This window comes from Hyperolius riggenbachi, chromosome 5, assembly GCF_040937935.1.
Source record: "Hyperolius riggenbachi isolate aHypRig1 chromosome 5, aHypRig1.pri, whole genome shotgun sequence".
NCBI classification, from domain to species: domain Eukaryota; kingdom Metazoa; phylum Chordata; class Amphibia; order Anura; family Hyperoliidae; genus Hyperolius; species Hyperolius riggenbachi.
In genome coordinates this window covers 282,371,151-282,395,490 of record NC_090650.1, presented here as the reverse complement: position 1 = coordinate 282,395,490, position 24,340 = coordinate 282,371,151, and the positions used below count along the sequence as shown (strand labels likewise).

General features: G+C 42.4%; 1 protein-coding gene across 4 annotated transcripts in view; it reads right to left on the bottom strand.

The window, feature by feature from the left end:
• CARMIL1 (capping protein regulator and myosin 1 linker 1) overlaps nucleotides 1–24,340 on the bottom strand; it is a 398,430-nt gene that overhangs the window by 88,025 nt on the left and 286,065 nt on the right. For all 4 annotated transcript variants that reach the window (XM_068236999.1, XM_068237000.1, XM_068237001.1 and 1 more), the window contains 3 exons: nucleotides 24,141–24,269; nucleotides 10,338–10,513; nucleotides 1,521–1,608 (listed from right to left, as the gene is read on the bottom strand). In XM_068236999.1, the coding sequence (XP_068093100.1) occupies nucleotides 1,521–1,608; nucleotides 10,338–10,513; nucleotides 24,141–24,269 (393 nt within the window). The remainder of the gene's footprint in view (nucleotides 1–1,520; nucleotides 1,609–10,337; nucleotides 10,514–24,140; nucleotides 24,270–24,340) is intronic.

Sequence of the window (24,340 nt, the reverse complement as noted above, 5' to 3'; positions counted from 1 at the left end):
TGCAAATAACTACAGGGGTTGCCTCCGGGCTTACAAGCTGCAGTAGGCCTTTTTAGAAAACTCAGCAAGCTTCTAAAATGATGAATTAAGGATTCACCTTGCATGACGTTTCACTATTGGATATCACTTAATTAACATAATATTACATAAAAAATTAGACCAGAGCCTTCCGCATTACAGAAAATGTTAATGTCCCTCAGTGTCTCACTCCAGTTATCAGGAAAATTACTATCCAGTTCTGGAATACTCAACGGTATTGAAGGCAGAAAGTTAGATACACCATAATATAAGAACAACTGCTGGGATGGAATATTTTACAGTTTATGGATGCAGATCATTCATGAATGTTCCTTTGTATGCAGACAAAGTGGAGGCATTTTATTAGGCTACAATGTATTTTAATACAGAATTAAACAAATATATACAAAATGTATTCAGCTGCCAGATTTGTAACAAGAGTACACTAACAAGGAAATGGACAAGCACCATATAGGATACATTAATTATAATATCAAAGTGTGGATACCGGTTTCCTAAATAGGAACCAATGTACCCCACTTAACAGGTAGATTGTGCTAAGGGGTGATAAACCACTATATACACCCATACACAACTGTACCCCCAATAAACAGCACCAAAGCTACCATGAATAAGAAATTAATGACAATAACTTTATTGGCAAAAATTCTAACAATAAAAACATTTAAAAACACCAAGAGGAATTGCACGGGGTAACAATACAATAATCAGAAATACAGTATAATAATATTATTAGGAGAATCCCCAAAGCACATAGTATAAAAAATATATAAAGCTTGAAAAAAAGCAATATTGTCAGCACCAAAAATTGCGACAGATAGAAATGCAAAAATACCACAATTCAAATGCATATAAAGGTAATAATCAATAAACTTCCATAGTAAGGGACCAATAGGTTCTACCAACAGGAATATATATATATATATATATATATATATATATATATATATATATATATATATATATATATATATATATATATATATAATATGAGCTACCAGTGTGAACCAAGATCGGCAAAAAACAAACGCCAATGGATGAATGAAGGAAGGAGACCCTATTGATAAGAGAACTGGAAAGTGACAAGTGACAGATGAAATGGTGCTTACGTGCTATTTGCAGGAGAAGACCCCAGGACCCAGTGCAGCTGCCTGCAAATAGCACGTAAGCACCTTTTCACCTGACACAGGCTTCTTTACTCGAATCCCCCAGGAAGAGCTGAAAAATTGACGGGGTCAAGATCACTAACAAAATATTAAAAATTATAGAGATTAAAAGATTATAGAAAAAAAAACACTTTTTCATTTCAAATAGACCTGTAGTTTTTTAGTGGATAATGGAGCAGAAACAAATTAAACAAAATGAATGTTACGCCAAAATAAACAAAAATACATTGAATTACAATGTGTTGAAAGGGAAAATTGTGTGAGATTTACTAAATGCAAAAAAATAAAAAACTTTCAGTTAACCAGGCTGCTTACCAGTCTGTGGTGGCTGCTTGAAAGTGCATCTAGGATTTCATCCACTATTCGGTCTGACAGGAAAGACGCTACTGTAAGTTTCACTTCACTGCAAGGCAAGTATAAAAAAACAAAGTAACGGTTATAAATGTGATGCATAATTTTTTTTTACTTTACTACCCTCATTATGAATGGATTGGGTCCCTTTCCCAATCACCGCTACAGAAATGCCGCTGAGTAAGAGCTGCGGTCGTGCGCACCCTCCGTGTTCTCCCCAGAAATTTTTTCCAGCCGGATGGCATGAAAAAGTAGCCGGGTGGGGCGTGATAACAGAATGCAGGGCCATCGCTTCTCTGCATACAGCAGAGAAGATGAGCCGATGACAGCCGGGTGGTCACCAAAACTAGCCGGGTGGAGTACCCAGCTAAAAGAGCCTGGGGAGAACACTGACCCTCCGCTAAAACACTGGATGCATACACGCGTCCATTTAGACTTGAGCATGTGTCTATCTAGAAGACTATAGTCATGGTTAAAACCATAGCAAGAACACACCAGCCACGCTGCATCACACACCAAATTGCCTTTCTCACTGAACTCAAGATAATCCCCAGGCTGCAACCATAGTGTTGGCCAGAATGAACAGTTAACATTAAACAGACCACAGGGAAATGCTTAAGTTAAAGGATACCTTAGCTTTTGTAAATGTTAAAAGCGAGGCATGTGTAGCAATTAGTCCTCATGCCCACTACTCATCCCGTTCTTCTCTGCCTCCTCAGTTGTGATGTCATGACTATGTAGTGTGTATGCGCAGGGAGGCACGGTGGCAATGTTCAGTCCAAAGACTTGTGGCAGGGGGGCTGGAGGCAATGGGTTCATGACGCTGCACACTGAACACACTCAGCACGTGGGTTTCCTCAGGCCGGAAGTGGGGGGCAGGCTTCCATCTGGTTATGTACCTTCAGCCTCACCCCCTACCCACGGTCAGGCCAATAGTTTATATTTAGGCCATGGGGATGCACCGACCATAGTGGGTACATTAACATGGCCTCACCTTGCATTAGAAGTTTCTCTTTTGGACTGGATCTAAGGGACGAGCTAAAAGAGTCAATGCACAGACCCCTAATACCGTGGGTGGAACCCGAGGGCATATCTGAAAATGCTCCACCAACACTGTTCTTGGCTCCCCACCTGCGAAATCGCACAGGTGTTCCATAAATCTTACTTTGAACACATGCCAACATAGTACTGCCCACAAGGGTAGATCAACAGGTAAGCAATCTATTTTGTATTACAATTGAAGAAAGTTTTTATCCAGTAAGCTTTCCTACCATCACAGCTGGTAAACCTATCCAAGCGTTTAACATAGCAGCAAACCTTACAGTCACCACTTCTGTGCATGCCCAGTGGAGGTGGGACTGTGTTCAACCAAGTGCTCAAAATTTTCCTTTACAACTTTGACTGGACTAGTATTGAAAGGGTAAACACCGCTCACCACACTGCCATTCCAACCAGGAGCAGGACCACGGAAAGCCACACCATCATGAATATTGAAGAAAAAAGTTTTGCTCAACCAGTGGAATAAAAAGTCCAATCCTTATTAGCAAAAAAGGCATGCGGGACATAGCAAAGGTAGCTCACGTGTATCGGAGCCTCACAATCGCTCCTTAGTCCAAGGAGCGATTGTGAGGCTCCGATACGCGTGAGCTACCTTTGCTATGTCCAGCATGCCTTTTTGCTAATAAGAAGCTATAACTAAGGAGCGATTGTGAGGCTCCGATAGGCGTGAGCTAGCTTCGCTTTGTCCAGCATGACTTTTTGCTAATAAAGATTGGATTTTTTATTCCCCTGGTTAAGCGGAACCTTTTTTCTTCAATAATTTGACTGGACTAGCTCGTCTCTCTAATTCCTCACTCGGTGAGCAGTAAATAACGGTCTAACGCACTCTTGATCTCCATCCATTGCCAGTTAAACTGAGTGATAATTCTGACATGATCATCTCCACCAACAGTTGCAGAAGGTCGGGCAGGGGGGCACAGGAGGGTATCCCTGTCTGTACCTAGGGCACGGAGGTAGCTTTGATCCCATGACTGTGGAACCGTACGTGCATCGCTTTCGCCTCACATTTGATCCTGTTTGCCGATATTCACACCTAGGTGTGTGTGTGTGTGTGTGTGTGTGTGTGTGTGTGTGTGTGTGTGTGTGTGTGTGTGTGTGTGTGTGTGTGTGTGTGTGTGTGTGTGTGAAAGAGAAAGAAAGAGTGAACAAGAAAGAGTGAGAAAGAAAGAGAAGGTCCGTCAGCCCCTTCCCAGAAAGCACAAGTGTGACCCAGTGTTCCATCATTTAAAATTCCAGGCAGGTATAATGGACTGTGTCGAACACTACTATACAGTGCACATAATACAGTCCACAGGGCAGTTCAGGGATCTAAGTATTTCATTTCTCCTTCCTCTATAGTTCTTTGCCTCAAACATACCTTAAAAACATATAATTTTGTGTAATTTTCAGTGAGCATGAACCAATTTCCCTAGTATATGAATCTGTTTATTTCTGTTTGTTTTGGCATGGTCACAAAGCCAATGCAAGTTGGTGCCAATCAGCACCAGGAGTATAATGGACTCAGCTATTATATAGCTGAGTGCTGGTAAACAGCTTCCAGTATTTACTTGTGTACTGAATTTGACTATCTTGATCATCATACAAGAGGTGTAGAAGATTACGGAAGGTGAATACTGGTTGTGGTTCTTGGTTAAGCATTATTTTAGCAGGGTTAGTATTACGTTTTAGGGTAGAGCGAGGTTAGTTTTACTAGCTAAGGTAAGGAGCTTAGGTTTAGGCAAGTGTCAGGAAGGGTTTACATTGAAGGGAAGATGTGAAGGTTAGGTGTAAGAAAGCAGAATACAATGGCCAACTGACGGATGACAAGCTCCTAAAACAGACCATATGCAAACATGATAAGCATGTGGAATCTGCGTTCAAATATATAACTTATTACTCTTCATCACTGCATAAATGTAAATAAATGTTAAGTGAAGGTAGGGGAAGGCTCATGTGTAAGTTGGGTAGGGTTACGTCATAGTGGAATAGTGGAATATTGATATATATATATATATATATATATATATATATATATATATATATATATATATATATATATATTCTACTAACCAGTAAATCTATGTCCATTTTAACTCGCTTTTTATTTAAATGTGTACGTTTAGAAACCTAATTACTACATAACCTATTTGTCATTAAAAGAATTATAGTCTGCAGTGCTATGGACAAAAAATTATTTGAAGCAGTTCATTTTGGCACCCGGCGCCGAAGCTTGTCGCCGTCATAGCAGCAGTGCTATGCTGTGTGCCCCACGTTATGGTAATTCGGGACTCGGGCGGGTTCCAGACCCCGAATTACATCCCCCTCCGAGTTGCTACCACTCAGAGGGGGGAATAGTATTTATCGCCGCCAGGGAGTATAGCGGCAGCAGGGAGAGCCGTCATTGTTCTCGCCCTGCACCGAACTGCCCGGTGTCGGGATGAGATGTACCCAAAATTCTTCCATGTAATATACATAGTTATACAGCAGCCTGGGTTCTCTCAGACCAAAGCAGTGGCTGGTAAATATCTCAAACATGTGGATTGAGCAGGTGCAGGGTGCTGAAAAGACATGCTCAAACGCATCATTTTCTAACATACTGTAAATATTGCAAAAGCAATATCTTTAATGTATCAATGTGGATCGCTGTCCATCACAGCTTTAATAAATCAGGATGAACATACATACATGCAGTACATGTATCAGAATTTAAAGCTTAAAGGGGCACTTAAGTCAAACACAAAAATGAGTTTTACTCACCTGGGGCTTCCAGCAGCCCCCCTGCAGCTGTATTGTGCCCACGCAGTCTCCATCAGATGCTCCTGGCCCTGCCGGCAGCCACTTCCAGTTTCGGCGACAGGAGCCGACAGGCAGGGAACACGAGTGATTCTTCGCGTTCCCAGCCACAATAGCACCCTCTATGCTGCTATAGCATAGAGTATATATCATATAGCAGCATAGAGGGCGCTATTGTGGCTGGGAACGTGAAGAATCACTCGCGTTCCCAGCCTGTCTGCTCCTGACGCCGAAACCAGAAGTTGCTGCCGGCGGGGACAGGAGGATCGGAGGGAGACGGCGAGGGCACCGGACAGCTGCGGGGGGCTGCTGGAAGCCCCAGGTGAGTAAAACTAATTTTTTTTGTTTGACTTAAGTGTCCATTTAAGTCACCAAATATCCAGTATGGGATAGGTTTCATCATCCAAGAAGCTTGGCAAGATACTAGAAGATTTGGCTGATACTTGTAAAATACTAGCAGCATATATTAGATACAGTATGTGTAAAGGAAAAGAATGACTATATAACAGGCAAAATGAAGGGACGCAAACGGGAATGTCTCAAGCAAAAGGTGTTGAGAAAAGCTGCGTTACTAAAGCCCGGATCTTCAGATTAGCTCTTATAGACTGAACCTTTAATCAGCATCAAAGTAACCATAAGGTCCATGTTATCATCCGAGGCAGCGCTGGAAAAGCCAGACACAAAGCTTCACATCTTATCTTATTATTTCTGATGTGACACTTTAAAGATCATGAAATATTCATATCCTTTGTGAACGCACTCATTGGAAAAACTGCCTCATGCCTGCAAAGAAAAATAATATCAGCCCTTTTTAAAAAATATTCATTGTGGGTTTAAAGTTACTGATGAATTCTTCAGAGATGTAACAGCAGCTGCATAGAACTGCCCAAAGCATTTTTACTTATTAGAACAACATAAAATAAAAATGCACCCACATTTCTAAGAATACTCATTTATGATTTTGAATTACATCATTTAAAGCCACCCAGAGGAGGATCCAGCCAGGATTAGGCAGGGAATAGGCATTATACTAAACGATAGCCACAGCATAGTTGAAGACTGACTAGAAACCATGTTTGTATGAAGGATAATGCACCAATATCATTTTTTTTTAAACCACTACCACTATTAAAAAAAAAAAAAAAAAAAAAAAATAGCGTTAGCATGGCCACAATAATCTTTGCATTTCAATTGGCCTATTGTTTTTCTTAATAGATACAGAAGGCGGTTTTCAATGAGTTTTACTGGTGGCTGAGCTGCAGTACACTTTAGATATGGACATACCGTGTTTCCCCTAAAGTAAGACATCACCTTAGAATAAGCCCTAGCAGGAATTTCAAGAATGCTTGAAATGTAATACATCCCCCGAATTTAAGCCCTAGCTAGCAGCCCAGCAAGTCATGCTGAATACAAAGCCTGGATACAGGAGTGCAGCAGTATAATGTGAGTTCTACACAGTCCTATATATGTGTCAGGCAATTTGTGTTTTTGTTGGAGCCAGCCCTCCTGATCTATTGTGATAAGCATCAGCAGCACTTCACCTCTTCACCCCTTCACAGGACACACAGCTTATCCTATCATAGCTCTGTAGAGCTTGCAGACAGAGTTCTCTGCCTGCAAGAAATAGACTCTCATGCTGGGCATACACGGTAAGTTTTTTATTATCAATCGAGCCGCTCGATTCCGGCGCATAAACGCACAGTGTATGCCCAGCATTACTCACATGATCAGCAGAATCAATTTCTTGTAAGTGAGAGCCAATATCTGCAAACCACAAGCTCTGTGTATGTTGCACGTGTTTCAGCATGGCATACAATATGTACATTTTGTATAGGAAAACTACCAGAGTTTGCCCAAAAATAAAACATCCTCTAAAAATAAGCCCTAGCACATCTTTTAGAGAAAAAAATATTACAAGACAGTGTCTTATTTTTGGGGGAACACGGGTAGAACTATGGCAGGGATTAGACTGAGCCCCTATGAGGGATAGTTAGAAACAACACTATATTTACTGTGTAAAGTGCTGCGGAAGATGTTGGCACTATATAAATACTAAATAATAGTGATACCAATAAAATTCAATGGGAGGAAGTGCCCCTGTGTGTTATCACTGCTCTATCATGACTGAAAGCCAAAACAGAAGGAAGGGAGCACTGACAAAAAAGAAAAACTGTTTGCCCAAGTCCCACCCCAGTGCCTCTTGGGGAGCTCAATCCAACAAAAACGTAAGGACTGGCACCATGTAAGTATTATAGCTCTTTATTGCATCAGAACGGCAGCAGTGACAGACTGCTGTTTCGGGAAACACCCTTTTTCAAAACTGCTCCAGTTTTGAAAAAGGGTTTTTCCCGAAACAGCAGTCTGTCACTGCTGCCGTTCTGATGCAATAAAGAGCTATAATACTTACGCGGTGCAAGTCCTTATGTTTTTGATGGCTGAAAGACATTCAGTAATGCAATGGATTGGCTTACTTTATCACAGCAATTTGTTGCTACACTCTTGTTGAAAAATTAATGTTAATGCATGATTTTATACAGATTCAGGCAGCTTGGAATTTGACTAATTAAGAGCAGATGATTAGGATTGGTCCAATTTCAAGCTGCATACAACTGCAGAAAACATCAGGTGTAATACCAGAATGCGGCCACCACACTGGTGTGCTCCTCTGGGTGGGAAATAGGTGAAACTCCAACAATTAGAATACTGTGCAAGAGTTGATTTATTTCAGGGTTTCAACTTTAAAGGTGAAACTAATATATAGAATAGACTCATTACATACAAAGTGAGATATTTCAAGCCTTTGTTATAATTTTGATGATTATGAAAATCCCAAAATCAAAATCTCAGACCATTAGAATATTGTGAAAATTTTCAATATTCTAGGGTCAAAATGTCAGACTATCAGCCAATTAATACAAAACACTTGCAAAAGGTTCCTATATCATATTAGTTTTCAAGTTGAGATACTGAAATAAATGAACTTTTGCATGATATTCTATTCTATTTCACGTTTCACCTGTGCGGTTATCTGTAGTAATACAATTGAGCACACCACCTCTACTTTATACTTTAATTTTCCATGAACCTTCTCATAACAAACTGGAGGTTACTTTTGTAGTGTAGGAGGCCCAGGCCAGTGGGCCATAGGGGTGGCTTAAAGGTGTAAAGAGTAACTGTCGGGCATAAAATCAATTCTTTATTTTTATCTGGTAAACAAGTAATACGGATGCTAATTGGGCAATCCAAAAGTTAAAATCACTATTACTTTTCTTGTTGATAAATTATCATTCCCCAGTTTACCTGACTCTTATTTGGTACACAGAAAATTTGGTACACAAAAGAGAAGTTGCAGGGCATGCTAGGTTGTCTTTGTTTGCTTCTCTACTTCCCCTCAGACTGAACTAATGTAGCCTGTTTGGCTGAAGCAGCTTTCCCTCCTGTTTTCTCCTCCCACACCTCTGTTCCTCTCTGATTGGCCAAAATTTATCAGGCTGCAACAATGCACTTTCTATAGTGAAGGGCAGGCAAATCAGGTAGAGGAGACTAAGGGCGGATATTACATCACGGCTGGCTTCAAAATAGCCACAGTGAATATGGAAACTGTCTACATTAGGATTCTCTACTTTTCCTTTATAAAATTCACAGGAATCATAATGTGGACAATGCAATACATATGTTATGTAAGTAGAGTAAGTATTTATCTACTTATATATTTGTTTTTTTTCCTGAGATACTATGGTTGACAGCTCCTCTTTAAGAGGTACCAACAGAAAATGGGGAGGGTGAATAAGTGTATGCCCACAAGGCAAAGAATTAACTACTTGAAGACCGCCTCACGCCAATGGGCGTGACCGCGGCGGCAGCCCCAGGACCGCCTAACGCCAATTGGTGTCAAGTCCTGGGGCTGCAGTTTCACAGGGAACAGCCACGCACATGCGCAATCGTTCCCTGCCACTTCATGGAATGGAGTTCCGTGATTAGCCTGCCGCCGGTCGCGGCTAGCAGGCTGTTTGCAAACAAAAGGGGAAAGAAATCCTCTTTGTTTACAACTGTACAGCACTGCGGTACCCGGCAACGCTGTACGAGATCGGCGATCCCTGGCCTCGGATTGGCCGGGGAGCGCCGTCCTCTCATAGGCTGATGCCTATGAGAGACGGAACAGGATGGATCGCCATCCTGTTCAAATTCTGATGGCAGAGGGGAGGAGGGAAGGGGAGAGAGCGAGAGCCTCTTAGAGGCTGTGAAAAAAAACAAAAAACAAATGGCTGCAGCGATCCAGCGGCATGTCCCCTTAGGCTGGGCTCCTAAGCTGGGCTGTGCAGGAGGCTGAAAAGCCTGCACAGCCCAGTACTGCAAAAAATGGCCATGGTCCTTTAGGGGGGGGGGGGGGGGGGTTAGCACTGTGGGCATCAAGTGGTTAAGTGTGCATACATCTGTCGGCTATTGCCTACCATCTCCATGAAACCGCAAAAATTAGGCAGCTGCCCTGAACAATCAAACAAGCTCCAAATAAAATGTTTCTGACTAGTTGCTCTGCACAATTATACTGCATTTGCTCCGCTTTTCTTTGCACACACATTGAAGGGAACCTGAGCTGAGAGAAGAACAGAGTATACTTCATTCTCATTTAAAACAGGTCACTTGACTGGTTGTTATGCAAGTCTTTTCACTAGAGTATTATTTTACTCACATACTGTACTTGCAACAAGCATGTGCTAAGTTTACCCAAGAGGAGCTGGAACACCTGAGCTGCATGCTTGTGTTGAGTCAGCGATTCATAATGTATTTAAGGCAGGGAATCATCAGAGCTGCTAGGCAAACAGTATTTTTAAAATAAGCCAAAATATCTTCCATATTGATCTTGCTTGAGGCGTCATTTAATAAAACAGTGCAAAAATATTGACAAAGCTTCATTATATAGCTTGTACTGGCCCTGAAAGCCCATCTTACCTTATTTTGTTGAGAATATCTATTCCAAATTGTTCAAACAAGACATTTTTTACAAAATTGCGAGGAATAGATATCTTTTCTGTGCTGGCTTCTATTAGGTCTTCACGGATGTTAGTTTTTCTCATCACGTTTGGACAAAGACTCTCTGCTGCATCCACCATAGATTCCAGAAGTTGCTAAGGGATGGAAGAAAAGAAGAAACACACTGTAACACTTTATGACAAAAATGTAAAAACTCCCCTTGCCCATCTCTTGGTTCAACACTAAACAGAAGTATATATTCCCCACCCTCATAAAGGTCGTAAAGGAAACCTGTTATAGAGGCTAGCAACTTTATTTCCATTAAAAGAGGATTCTACTTCCATGACTCCATGTGCCAACAATGTGCCAATAAATCTCTTTTAAATAACCAATCGAGTCAGACACTCGTGAGGTAAGTGCTATGCTTGCCTCCTATCCAATTATGCATTACTTATTACAATCTTGGGCATAAATTCCATAACAAGCACTTCAGGTATCTAGTGTTCTAACCTGCAGAGTTGGTATCCCCCATTCCCCACTTTTCCCCACCAACCCAAACATGCAGTTTAGAGCGCGACTAGAGGAACACAAAGACCTGGGTGGAGATGTGTTTTCTCAAAAAAGCAACAAAACTAGTTGTAACTGGGTAAGCACTCAATGAGATTCTCACCGATTATATCTACTCACTAAGGGCTGGTTCACACGAGCAACTGCCAGCAGTCATTGTTGTCATTTACCGTCAGGATCCACCATGTCCTGCATTGAGATGAATGGGAGCATTCACCAATGCGTTTACCCTTGATTCTGCATCGCCGCAGTTGATCAAATTCTCTATGAATGCAGCTTCTAGCCTCAGCTGAGTTTGCGGTTCCATATTCCCCTACAGACTCAAAACGTAATGACGAACCAACAGGAAATGATGTCAAATGCTTTTCCACTTGGAAGCAGAAAAGCACTTGGCATTGTTTCCCGTCAATTCGTCATCATGTTTTGAGTGTAACAGAAAGTTTATTTACTACTACAATTAGAGGGCTCCCATTTCCCTGTTTTTTTCCTCTCCGAGGTACTCTGAATGCGTAAAAGATGTAAGCCAATTCAAGATGCTGTCAGTGTACACCAGCAGCTGCAGTAGATAAGAGACACTATTTTTAGCCTCAGGTTGCCTACACAGCCACTGACAGAGAGAAATGAAGAGTAAATCCTGTATTTATTCTATGCCACCAGAATATAATCTATATCTTATAAAAATGTACGCGGTAGTTACACTGCATAAGCCTGCTGCATAGAAGAGGACAATCCCGCATTGCAAGGAATGGAAAGCAGCTGCTAATTTACAGTTCGATCATGTCTCCCGGAGATGTAACTATATCCCACTCATCATCCCACTACAGGCTGCACGGGAGGGAAACAGGGCCCCACAATAATATTTTTTGTTCAGCAATCGAGGTTACTAAAACCTCAAATTTGCTTTGATATGAAGAGCAGTCCATTTGCATAGCTTTGAAGCAGTCTCCTTAGTATGAATGCCTGGGACACTAATAGGTTCACATTCTATGTGACAAGAATGTATAATTTTCCAAGTAACAGATTCACCACATGATTGATGAAATTACATGAAACTCATATTCTCATGAATGATTCACCCTGCAAGCAAGGGTTTCCGAAAGTCACAAATTAAAAATTAAAGTTTAAATATTTTTTAAATGCAGTCATTCTCCTACACATATATGCAGCTTATATGGATCTCCACTATATGTCTTCATACTGGTTGATGGCTGGGTTTTAGCATTCTTCTGTATTAGAAATACAGTAATAAAACAACCACTAGCAAAAGATCTGTAATGACCATCTTTGAATATCCATAAATTACCAGATCAGTGTCCCAAAGACTGGCTTGAACTTAAAGGAAACCTAAAGCGAGGCGTATATGGAAGCTGCCATATTTATTATTATTATTGATTTATAAATATAATTGAATTTTAAACAATACTAGTTGCCCGTCATCCTGCTGATCATTGTGACATCAGAGAGCATTTCGGCAACGCAAAGGAAGGGAAGGATCATCAATACATTTTGAAAATGTAATTACTTATTATAATTTAGGCCAGTTTAAACTGGATGTGTGCATTGCACACACAGCATTGCAGAAATTAAGCTTCTTATGACCCTGCGTCATGATGCGCTGACAGGGGCACATGCGTAGGGCCCACCCCAGGTTAGTGACGTACTCCCTGCTGGGCAGAACGTAAGTCACTGGGTTTGCCATAGGTCCATGCATGCGGCGTGCACACTGCCTGCGTAGCCAATAGACTTGCATTACTGCATGATCTGTACGGTAAGTACGGCTCATGCAGTAACCCGCTGCTTTCTTTGGGACAGCATTGCGATGATTTGGTTGCTTCCGTTGTGTTGTTGCATCGCATGAATTGTGCAAGACTTCATAGACTTGCATGTCCCTTGCGAGGAGGAAGAGTACCGTGTTGAGACGCACCGTGTGCAAGTGGCCTGAACAGAAACTAAGCAACAGGATTTTTTTTTTTTTAAATAAGCCTCCCTATAAGGGAAGTTCATAATGCATACCTCTCAACTGTCCCTTTTTTAGAGGGACAGTCCCTATTTATGAACCAAATCACTCTGTCCCTCTTTATTCTTGATTGGTCCCTCTTTCAAGAATGATATACAGACCTGTGTAAACATATGTATTTTTCTACTGAAAAAATGTGTTTGACTCTAAACATAAATATCATCATTGAATTGAATCATTGAATCACATAAACTACATGCTTCCCCATGAGTTTTCCTAGACATGACCATCACCAAAAAGGAGCAGTGTGGTTTGTTTGATTTAACTACAGTACATTTTTTGCATCAGATTTTTTTGTGATATGAATGACAAAGGGTGTGGTAGAGGCGTGGTTAAAGGGGTGTCAGGGGCATGCCTTAAAGCATCCCTCTTTCTCATCTCAAAAAGTTGGGTGGTTAGGGTTGTAGTACTTCACTACGGGGTGCTGCTCCTCTGGCCCCTGGCCCATATGGGACCCGCAATGTTCTTCAGGGATGGGCCACATCTGCCTAATTTTGCAGTTCCTGGCAGTGTTTTTTGCACATCCCACAATGCATGCCGAGAGATGTAGTCCATGGATATGAATACAGAGATGTTCTCACATCCAGACTTTATCTCCTGGCATGCATTGCAGTGCGTGCAATGGGTAAGTGATAATAGAATATTGGTTATTCTATTGATATTCTACTATCAGTATTGTCCAGAGCCCAACAGTAGAATGTCAGTAATTTTACCAATATACTACAAGCAGCTTCGCCTGGTGCCCAAATTATCGCAATGCCCTAATTCAGAGTACACAGTGGTGTGTTGTGAATCTATCAGAATAGGCATACCTAGGAAAGAACACACATAACTCAGATTTCTAAATTACAAAATGCAATTCCAAAAGTATAATTTAAGTATGATAAAGTGTTATTAAATGTCAACTGTTCTGACTGTGCCACTATTTATCCTGCTGTAACAGTTTTTCTGTGTGCTGCTTTTGTGCTTCATATTTGACTCTTCCAGCAAGCACACATCACACAAACTACAAAAATTGAAACAAAACATTTGAACTGTCAAAGACGAAAAAAACTGCTTAGGACAGCGTAAAACAGATGAAAGGCGTAACAGATGATTTAGCAGCCTCTGCAGACACAAGGGATGAGGAACAATGGATACACATGCAGGTCTTGAGCTGTTGAGCCTGAGTAATGTAGGTGTAGAACAGCCTTTTCATATAAACCTGTCCTCTGAGCCAGAGTGACTCAGTGTGAGCCAAAACCTTTTTAAAATTCAGAGCATGGTGTGACCACTGCAGAAACATAAACCGGCATGGGTAAAATATGCTCATTACATCAGCGAGTTCCATTTGTAAGAAATATGAGCATAGCTAAAGAACAGTCTCCGTCCTTCTAGATTTCAAGGCAGATCATATGGCTATAAAAAGGACAAATATGGACTTTACAGCACTGAGCTGGATTTATTGAAGTTCTTATAGAATTCAGCAGTCAGAAGTCTATGCGCATTCACCTTTCCTCTCCCACTGTTTAGATAATGTGACTATAAAAGTTACAGAAGGGGAAATTACTGTGCATTTCTGGATTACTTTATATAATAGTAGAAAAATAAGCCATTTAGGATGAACCACAGTATGCAACAACTTGGAATAAGACATCAAGAAAAAACTAAAACAAAAAAAACAAAACTCCAATCTTGAACACCCATGCACACTATTGTTGAATACCCATCAAGCCGGTAATGCTCAGGGCTGGAGATGATGAGGCAGGGCTTCTTGGTGCACAACATGCAGCTTGTAGCACCTGAATTAAGCATCACTATAGGCATAATGCTATAGTGTTCAGCCTGCCATAATTCGGGGTTCAGACAATTGCCAGACCCCAAATTACTTCTCCCTCCGAGTTGCTAAAAGGAAGGAAGAGTAATTAATGCTGCCCGAAATTTCACCAGCAGCAGAATGAACAGTCATTCAGATCACCCTGTGCCAAAGTGAATGGGTGGCAAAGTGACAAGTACGCTGGAGAGGAGTGAAGTCTATTCTGGCTATTCACGTACATCACCCCTGCGACGCCTGCCATTACAGGGGGGGGGGGCAGAGGCCTTGGGGGCCCCTCCTCCACAACCACAAGTTCAGGCAATTAGCAAAAAAAACCCTCTCCTTTTGTTCATAAAAACCGACCCTGTCACTTCCCGCCATGCAGAGCAGTGTGTAGCAGGAGCGTCTAATTTTTTCCTGCTTCTAAACGTTACTTCACAGCAGAACACTCTCTGCTGCCATTCGCCGGCTCCCAAACACGACCCTCATGTGGTTCGGGGACCAAGGGGGCCCCATGCCATCATTTTTTGCAGGGGGTCCTATTAAGTCTAGGTACACCCCTGTTGACATATCAATTTTCCAGCCAATCTGATCCCATTGATCAAATTTGCTGAAAATAGCTGATTAATTCCCTTTCGACTGATTTTAGTAAAAGTATGCCCCATTCAGGGGCCCCTGAATGAGTCACGGATCGTGACGAAACGTGTAGGGCGGAGTCGGAGGAGCGCACTGACGTAATCCGGAAGCAGGACAAGCAGTGGGAGCGAGTGGCTCTAGATCATCCGCGGTGGAGCCGAAACTTGTGTCCTTGGAACTGTAAGCCTGCGGATGCTTTTAATCCAATAAATGGATGTGTTTTTATCACCTGCTTGAATCTCTTTGGCTGGCAAAGCAGTTTGATTTGATACACAATTGAGCAAGACGCTCTTCCGGTGAGTGCGGGCACATAGGGGGGACCTGTTACATTTCCCCTGTAAGGTGGTGGCACTACCCCCTGGTGTGCAGCACGGGGTGTTAGATATAGCCTGATGCAAACAATATTGGGCACTATATGTTTTTATAACCTTACAGGGATTGAAGTATGCGCAGTGATTGAACTTGAGTAAAAGTAAAAGTATGATTGGAGGTTAAAAAATGTCCATGTAAGTGGGCCGGGGATTGATTGCAGCATAACATTGCACTGCATTTATCTATACAACACCTGCAGCTTTTATCAATTTATAGATTTCTACTTGAACCTGTGGAGATTAAGTGTTCTGTAGGAATCATTCACAATCCGTTATTTTGATTGGAAGAGGGTATTTGGCCTTAGCATATCTGGCCATTATCAACTCGTATAAATGCAAGGATGGTTTTGGATAAAATGGGGCTATGGGCAAAAGTGATTGTGGGTCTCCTTACATTTTAATACTGTACTGACAGTAAACATGTGACCTTTACAAGGTCACATGTTTACAGTTCCGAGTTCTGAAGTTTTGCATCGGAAAATTGGCTTCAGAAACAATTTTTGGCAAACAGCATTAACATGGCAAAAAATTGGCTTCTAAAACAGGAATTTTCGACCCATAGTGATGTAAATAAAATTGCCCCAAGGGATTCCTGGGTACCCGGAGGCCACAATAAAATGGCAGAGCAAGTGGTATTTCACATGAATGGGGAGTCCAGGGCATCCCCCGACCTGATTCCCTGGACCCCCGATTCATGTGGAAAACTGCAGTACTCAGAATGCAGTCCAGTGTACTGCAGCCATTTTTTCCTATGAAACTTTAAAATCACTTTTCTCAAAAAACTACATGGTCTTTTCACATTTTTTTTTACCATGTTCCTACTTTTCTCTGTAACATACATGGCAAATTAGGTGATGATGGCATGCATGGGGGCTTTGCTATTAACCACAGAAATCAGCTCCATTGATTTCAATAGAAAATGCCTTCGGAACGCAAATTTAGTTGGAAATGGAATTTGGCTGCTTCGACAAATTGGCAGTTGCCCAATTTGACCCTATGGAAGCACCAGCCCTGCATGTCTAACTAGCTTTAGTGCTCTTTCCTAATTGACGGAGTGTAAATATCTGCAACAGGCCACGTATTTTCTTACGGTTATTAACCCTTTTTCCCCATATAGAAATATAAATAGATGCTTCTGGGTCCCCATTTAGTTTCAAAACAAGCAAAATTCTAGAGAGGTGCGCTTATGTATGTGTCATTCATGTCAAATGGTCAACCAAGTAATGTACAGGCAGCTGAAAGTGGAGGAACAGAAACCTGTGTCACAATAGGAACACTTTTTTTTTTAAACAAGCAACAGCTAATCATCCATACTGGAACACATGGTTTATTAGATTTGCTGGCATGCTGCCTGAAATTCAGAATATTGCATTACATTTTCCTTTTGCCAAATTTTTCAGTTTAGCAAGCTAAAAGGCAATGAAATTTCCTATAAAGCACACTTCTGACTTAGACAGAGATTTCCATTTTGCTTTATAAAAGCATTAACATATTTGTTTTCTTTAAGCCAGAACAAATTAAATTAACAGTATTTTAATGTAGCAGCTAATTTGCATGAAAATAGTTTGATTTAATTGAAATGCAAAGTTCTTGATGTGAGAATGAAGCACCATAGCTCCACTGAAACCACTGAGCAAAGAAATAATAAATGTCGCTCACATAACGGAGACATGCTTTGTGACATTTAAAACGTAAATGCTGATTAACCCCAGGTCAGCATACAGCATCCCTGCTTATATTCCCACTTCAATGAGCTATACCTTTGCTGATATGTAGATGTTTCGGTTTGCATGTATTTGTACAGTATATATGAAAGAAATGCAAATCTCACATAGCCCAAGATAGATATATATGTACAGCACAAAGTATTCAAATAACTAGGCTGTGTTCCTTTGCTTCTATGTCTGCTTGAAAGAGTTAAACATTCAGGTATGCAAGTGATACTGTCTCTTAATTCGGGACCCAGTCTATAGAGTAACCCTCACCAACAAGAAATTATAGCCATAAAATTCTTTACTGGTAGAAAACAGCACCTGAGGGTGGGGAATAGATAAAAAAAAAAGGCCAATAGTTTATCTATTTTAGTTCAATAGATCTAATTTTTAAGTTTTTAAACAAACACAACTCTAGGATATCTAAAAAAAAGTTGTTTTAGGAGAAGGAGTATAGATACAATAGTTTATCTCATCAGTTAATTTTCACATCGGGTTCACTTTAACTGCTTAACACCTAGGGTCGGAGATTGCAGGGGATCACGCGCGTCGATGCGTGCATCCCCACTTGAATGACAGAGCTCTGTCATCAGCCCCTTAGCGGCGATCACCGCTAGGAGATTGTTAGACAGCGAAACTGCCGTCTATTTACATGGTACAGCCCTGCGATCTGCGGCAGTGCTGTACTGGGGACAGCTGTGTGACACAGCTGTCCCCCTGAGCGGCAGAAAAGCAATCCCCTGTCATAAGCTGAAGCCTATGACAGCCGATCGCACTGATTGGCTGGCGGGGGGGAGAGTCAGAGGGAAAAAAAAATATTAAAAAAAGGGGAAATTTAATATAAAATTAAACAAATATTTGTCAAAAAAAATAAACATTGGGGGAGCGATCACAGCCCACCAACAGAAAGCTCTGTTGGTGAGCAGAAAAGGAGGGGTGGGGGAATCACTTGTGTGCTGAGTTATATGGCCCTGCAGCGAGCCCTGATAGCTGCAGTGGCCTATTTTGTAAAAAAAATGTCCTAGTCACTAAAGGGGGGTTTAAAACAGCGGTCCTCAAGTGGTTAATGCACAGTTAAACGTTACCCATCATCATCAGTAAACAAAGTAGGCAGTCTTCCGAGACAAAATGTTAAAGGACCACTATCACAAAAATGCATACAGGGCTTATCCTGGGTGGTGTATCCGGGTATTACTTCTTACGTCTCTCATACCATAAGACCTTGTTTTCACCACAGGCTTCCATTATTCATGAGAAAATTTGCAAATGAAAAACATTGGAATTTTCATGTGCTTCTTTCCACAAATGTTTGCATACAGTTTTTCACAAGAGGCTTATGTACAATTTCACCTAGTGACCCATCAACATACTGTATGCCAACCTCCTCCTTTGCTATCTTTGTAAAATGTATGTGAATTGTAGCACTGACACGTGAAAGTTTGTATTTTACATGCAGAGTCACTGAGAATCATTATCAGAGATTCGGATCAGAACACGTGCAGCATGCAAAAAAAATAATAATCCAGAAGCTTGTACGTTTTTTGCCACAATGCAATGTGAATAAAAGATTACATGTAATAGAAATGAGCCCATGAACTTTCATTAACATGCAATCGCATGTGAATTTTCGAAGTGAAATTGCATACATTTGTGTAGTGAAACAAGGCCTGAAGGCTATGAATCCAAAGCTGTGATTGACACTTTTGGTTGGACTTGAAAATATAATTATACAATATATATATATATATATATATATATATATATATATATATATATATATATATATATATATATATATATATATATATATGTATGTATATATATATATAATAAAATAACCTAGAATATGAAACAGTGTTTGATGAAAGAAACTATCACTATATAAGACAAGTGAATGCTGTATTGAACAGGCAAAAGAGCTAATTTTCTCCAGGATTTATGCAGATGACACCATCAAATTGCTTCCATACTAAGGACTTCATTAGGCTTCTTATAGATAATCCCATGCTGGCAGCTCCTTCTGCACTCCAGATAGGCAATTAGAGCATACGGAGGTGTATTACACTTTGATATCATTGCTTTTTTTTAATCATGTTCCAGTATATATTCTGGCTAATCTATATATCAATATTACTGAAGTAAAAAAAAAAAAAAAGTAAAAAAAATGGCCTATTGTCAATTATTTCATACAATTCTGAAGGTGAAAACAATATCGTTCAGGCCATGTTTAACATTTTGTGTGGAATGCCTTTTTTGGTACTTATCCGTTAGCCGGGTGCATCCGGCAGGTGGCGCTGTTGTTGCTAATTCCAATGATAATTACTTCACGTAACAAAACTATGAATGTAAACGCCGCAGGTGGCGCTAATTGCATTCCTAGTTAAGATAACAATGTGTGTATTAAAAAGTGAGTTAATTAAATGAGAAATAAGCCGGCGGCAATGTAACAGATCAAGCCGCCAGCTTCGTGTCTCGCTCTCCCCCCCCCCCCCCCCCCCTGCCCTCTCTCGTATAGAACACTGGCAGCCCTGGGGGGGGGGGGGGACGGACACTGGCAGCCCTGGGGGGACACGCAGAGTCGTTTGTCACAATAAAACAGGCAGGATTCCCTGCCGCGACAAACGACTCTGGGGGGACACGCATGTCCCCCCCAGGGCTCTATATGAGAGAGTTAAAGGGGGGAGGACAGCGAGACACGACGCTGGCGGCTTGATCGGTTACATTGCCGCCGGCTTATTTCTCATTTAGTTAAATCACTTTTTAATACACACATTGTTATCTTAACTAGGAATGCAATTAGCGCCACCCGCGGCGTTTACATTCACAGTTTTGTTACGTGAAGTAATGATCATTGGAATTAGCAACAACAGCCCCACCTGCCGGATGCGCCCGGCTGACGGATAAGTACCCCTTTTTTTTGTTTTTTTGCTTTGCTGTGTTCTTCCAATGGCAAAAAAAAAAAAGAAAAAAGGTAAACTTGACAATACCAAATTCTTTGTAATTTCAACAGTTTTCTGGGAGAAGTAGTGCGTTTTCTGATGTAAATGCAAGTGTGCAATTATAATGCGCCTTATAATATCATATTATATTCCACAAAGAAAAATATTGAAATTACAAATATTGCTGAAGTTGAAAATTCCAAGTGGTGCGGCTGTCAGCATGACGGTAACATTACTAATGTGTAATGTGAGACTGTAATAAAAGAAAAATCTGCAAACACCTTAGGTTTAACTTTCCAAGTGGTGGTGGTATTGCTGTGGCATTAAGCTAAAAAAAATTAAATAAGAATAACGAACTGTAGTTAATCCTCCTCAAATTATTTAAAAAAAAACACATTCAAAAATATAGAGAATGAGTAAAATAACCGCAGCATCACCTTAACTATATGAGCTACCACAAACTATCTTTCATTCAGCAGGTACTTCTGGGCCATAGGTAGGATATCAATAATAAAATATGTAATGCAAACCTAATCAAATTATGTGTGGCTACCCACAGGGCCGGCCTTTGACCTGAGCGACCTGTGCGATCGCTCAGGGCGCCGGCTTCCAGGGGGCGCTCCTGCCGCCTGGCCGCATGTGTTTTAATTTGGAAGCTGGCCGTGTCCGTCTCGCTCCGCCCCCCCCCCCCGTGCGGCCACCGTGATGGAGGGGGGAGCCGCGGGGAGAGCAGCCCGACCTCTCCCTCCCTCCTCTCCGGGCGCTCTCCGTGCTCCCCCCTGCAGAGTGCAGACTGCAGCAGTGAGAACAACTCACCTCCCTGGTTCCGATCGCCGGCGCCTCTCACTTGCCGCTGGTCTCCTCTTGTACATTGTCACTGATGCACAATAAACTTCCTGCTTAACAGGAAGTTTACTGTGTATCAGTGTCAATGTACAAGAGGAGACCAGCGGCAAGTGATACACCGTGAGAGGCGCCGGCGATCGGAACCAGGGAGGTGAGTTGTTCTCTCTGGCTCTGCTGCAGTCTGCATCGGAGGGGGGAGCACGGAGGGTGGCCCGGAGAGGAAGGGAGGGAGAGGTCGGGCTGCCCTCCCCGCGGCTCCCCCTCCAGTATGAGGGGAGGGGAGCACCTACCTACCTACCTAATCTATACTGGGGGCACCTACCTATCTAGCCTGTACTGGGGGGGCAGCTACCTATCTAATCTATACTGGGGGGCAGGCAGCTACCTATCTAATCTATACTGGGGGCACCTACCTATCTAACCTATACTGGGGGCACCTACCTATCTAACCTATACTGGGGGGGCAGCTACCTATCTAATCTATACTGGGGGCACCTACCTATCTAACCTTTACTGGGGGGGGGGGCAGCTACCTATCTAATCTATACTGGGGGCACCTACCTATCTAACCTATACTGGGGGGGGGCAGCTACCTATCTAATCTATACTGGGGGCACCTACCTATCTAATCTATACTGGGGGCAGCTACCTATCTAACCTATACTGGGGGCAGCTACCTATCTAACCTATGCTGGGGGCAGCTACTTATCTAATCTATACTGGGGGCAGCTACTTATCTAACCTATACTGGGGGCAGCTACCTATCTAACCTATGCTGGGGGCAGCTACTTATCTAATCTATACTGGGGGCAGCTACTTATCTAATCTATACTGGGGGCAGCTACCTATCTAACCTATACTGGGGGCAGCTACCTATCTAACCTATACTGGGGGCAGCTACCTATCTATACTGTACTGAGGGAACCTACCTATCTAACCTATACTGGGGGGGGGGTGGGGCAGCTACCTATCTAACCTATACTGGGGGGGGGGGGGGCAGCTACCTATCTAATCTATACTGAGGGCAGCAGCTACCTATCTAATCTATACTGGGGGCAGCAGCTACCTATCTAATCTATACTGGGGGCAGCAGCTACCTATCTAATCTATACTGGGGGCAGCAGCTACCTATCTAATCTATACTGGGGGCAGCAGCTACCTATCTAATCTATACTGGGGGCAGCTACCTATCTAATCTATACTGGGGGCAGCTACCTATCTAACCTATACTGGGGGGGGGGGGGGCTACCTATCTAATCTATACTGGGGGCAGCTACCTATCTAACCTATACTGGGGGGGGGGGGCAGCTACCTATCTAATCTATACTGGGGGCAGCTACCTATCTAATCTATACTGGGGGCAGCTACCTATCTAATCTATACTGGGGGCAGCTACCTATCTAATCTATACTGGGGGCAGCTACCTATCTAAACTATACTGGGGGCAGCTACCTATCTAACCTATACTGGGGGCAGCTACCTATCTAATCTATACTGGGGGCAGCTACCTATCTAACCTTTACTGTAGGCAGATCTCCCCTTTAGTGTATATAGGCTTAGGCTACTAGTCTTACAGTCGCAGATCCCCTTTTAGTGTATTTAGGCAGCAGATCCCCCCCCCCCCCCCATTAGTGTATGTGTGTGGTGCGCTCACACGCGAAGAGGATGAATTGGGGGGGGGGGGGGGGCACCAAAATCTGGTTCTGCTCAGGGCGCTGTGAAACCTAAGGCCGGCCCTGGCTACCCAGCCTAAATGTCAAGGAGACCAAAGCCTTGGCTGCACCAATACCACCAATCACAAGACAACAGGATCACAACAGAAGGGAAAAGTCGCTACACTTATACCATCAAGTTATACCAATTTGATGTGCTAGTGACCTTTGGGGGATTTTGGGTTTGAAGTTTTCATGTTATATTATTTTGTTGTTCTAATGGAAAGTATACTCTGTTATCAGGGGCTTGTACTGTTTAGACCTGGTCAGTACAGACCTGTGGGTGGGACTAGGGCAAGTTGACATGTGTCTAATCATAATGATGTACCCTTTTAAAAATGTTAAATATGCAAAGGTCAGTTTGGCAATGTAGGTTTTGCAATGCAGTATGGACATGTATGGAGATTATTACAGGCCCCTGCGTGTGCGGATACTTGTGTCTGCTTTGTGCTGTATTGGTGATACCTTTCTTGTCTGAATAAAAAAAAGTTGCTACACATGTGATGTGATGCATGCAGTGAAGCATTCACTACATAAAAATATGCTCCACTGCATCTGTACTTACAGAGCATCAGTTACCAGTTACACATTTTGATGCAACTAACTTAACCTCCCTGGCGGTTTATTTATTTTGCCAGGGAGGCTGCAATGTGGTTTTTTTTTAATAAAAAAAAAATATTTCATGCAGCCAACTGAAAGTTGGCTGCATGAAAGCCCACTAGAGGGCGCTCCTGATCCGTACTTTCGATCGCCTCCGGCAATCGAAAGTAACAAGATAGGCCGCAATGAGCGGCCTATCTTGTTTCGCTTTCCTCGTCGCCATGGCGACGAGCGGAGTGACGTCATGGACGTCAGTCGACGTCCTGACGTCAGAGCCGCCCGATCCAGCCCCTAGCGCCGGCCGGAACTGTTTGTTCCGGCTGCGCTGGGCTCGGGCGGCTGGGGGGACCCTCTTTCGCCGCTGCACGCGGCGGATCGCCGCGGAGCGGCGGCGATCGGGCAGCACACGCGGCTGGCAAAGTGCCAGCTGCGTGTGCTGCTCTTTTCAGAACCGAAATCGGCCCAGCAGGGCCTGAGCGGTGACCTCCGGCGGCATACACCGAGCTCAGCTCGGGATTACCGCCAAGGAGGTTAACATTTCTCATGTACAGGCACAATTTTAATAACTACATAAAAGTAGTGTATACCTTTAATTGCTCATCTACAACTCTGGTCACCTGTCCCGCCATCGATTCCAAAGTCTCTTGAATTGGAGTTGGTAAATTATTGTCTCCAGCCCACGTTGCTCCTCCCACATGATATAAGTTTGGCAGCAGCTGCAACATAATAGGTAAATATTAGCAAGTAATTCTTCAACCTACTCTCAAAAGAGAAAGTATATGGGAAC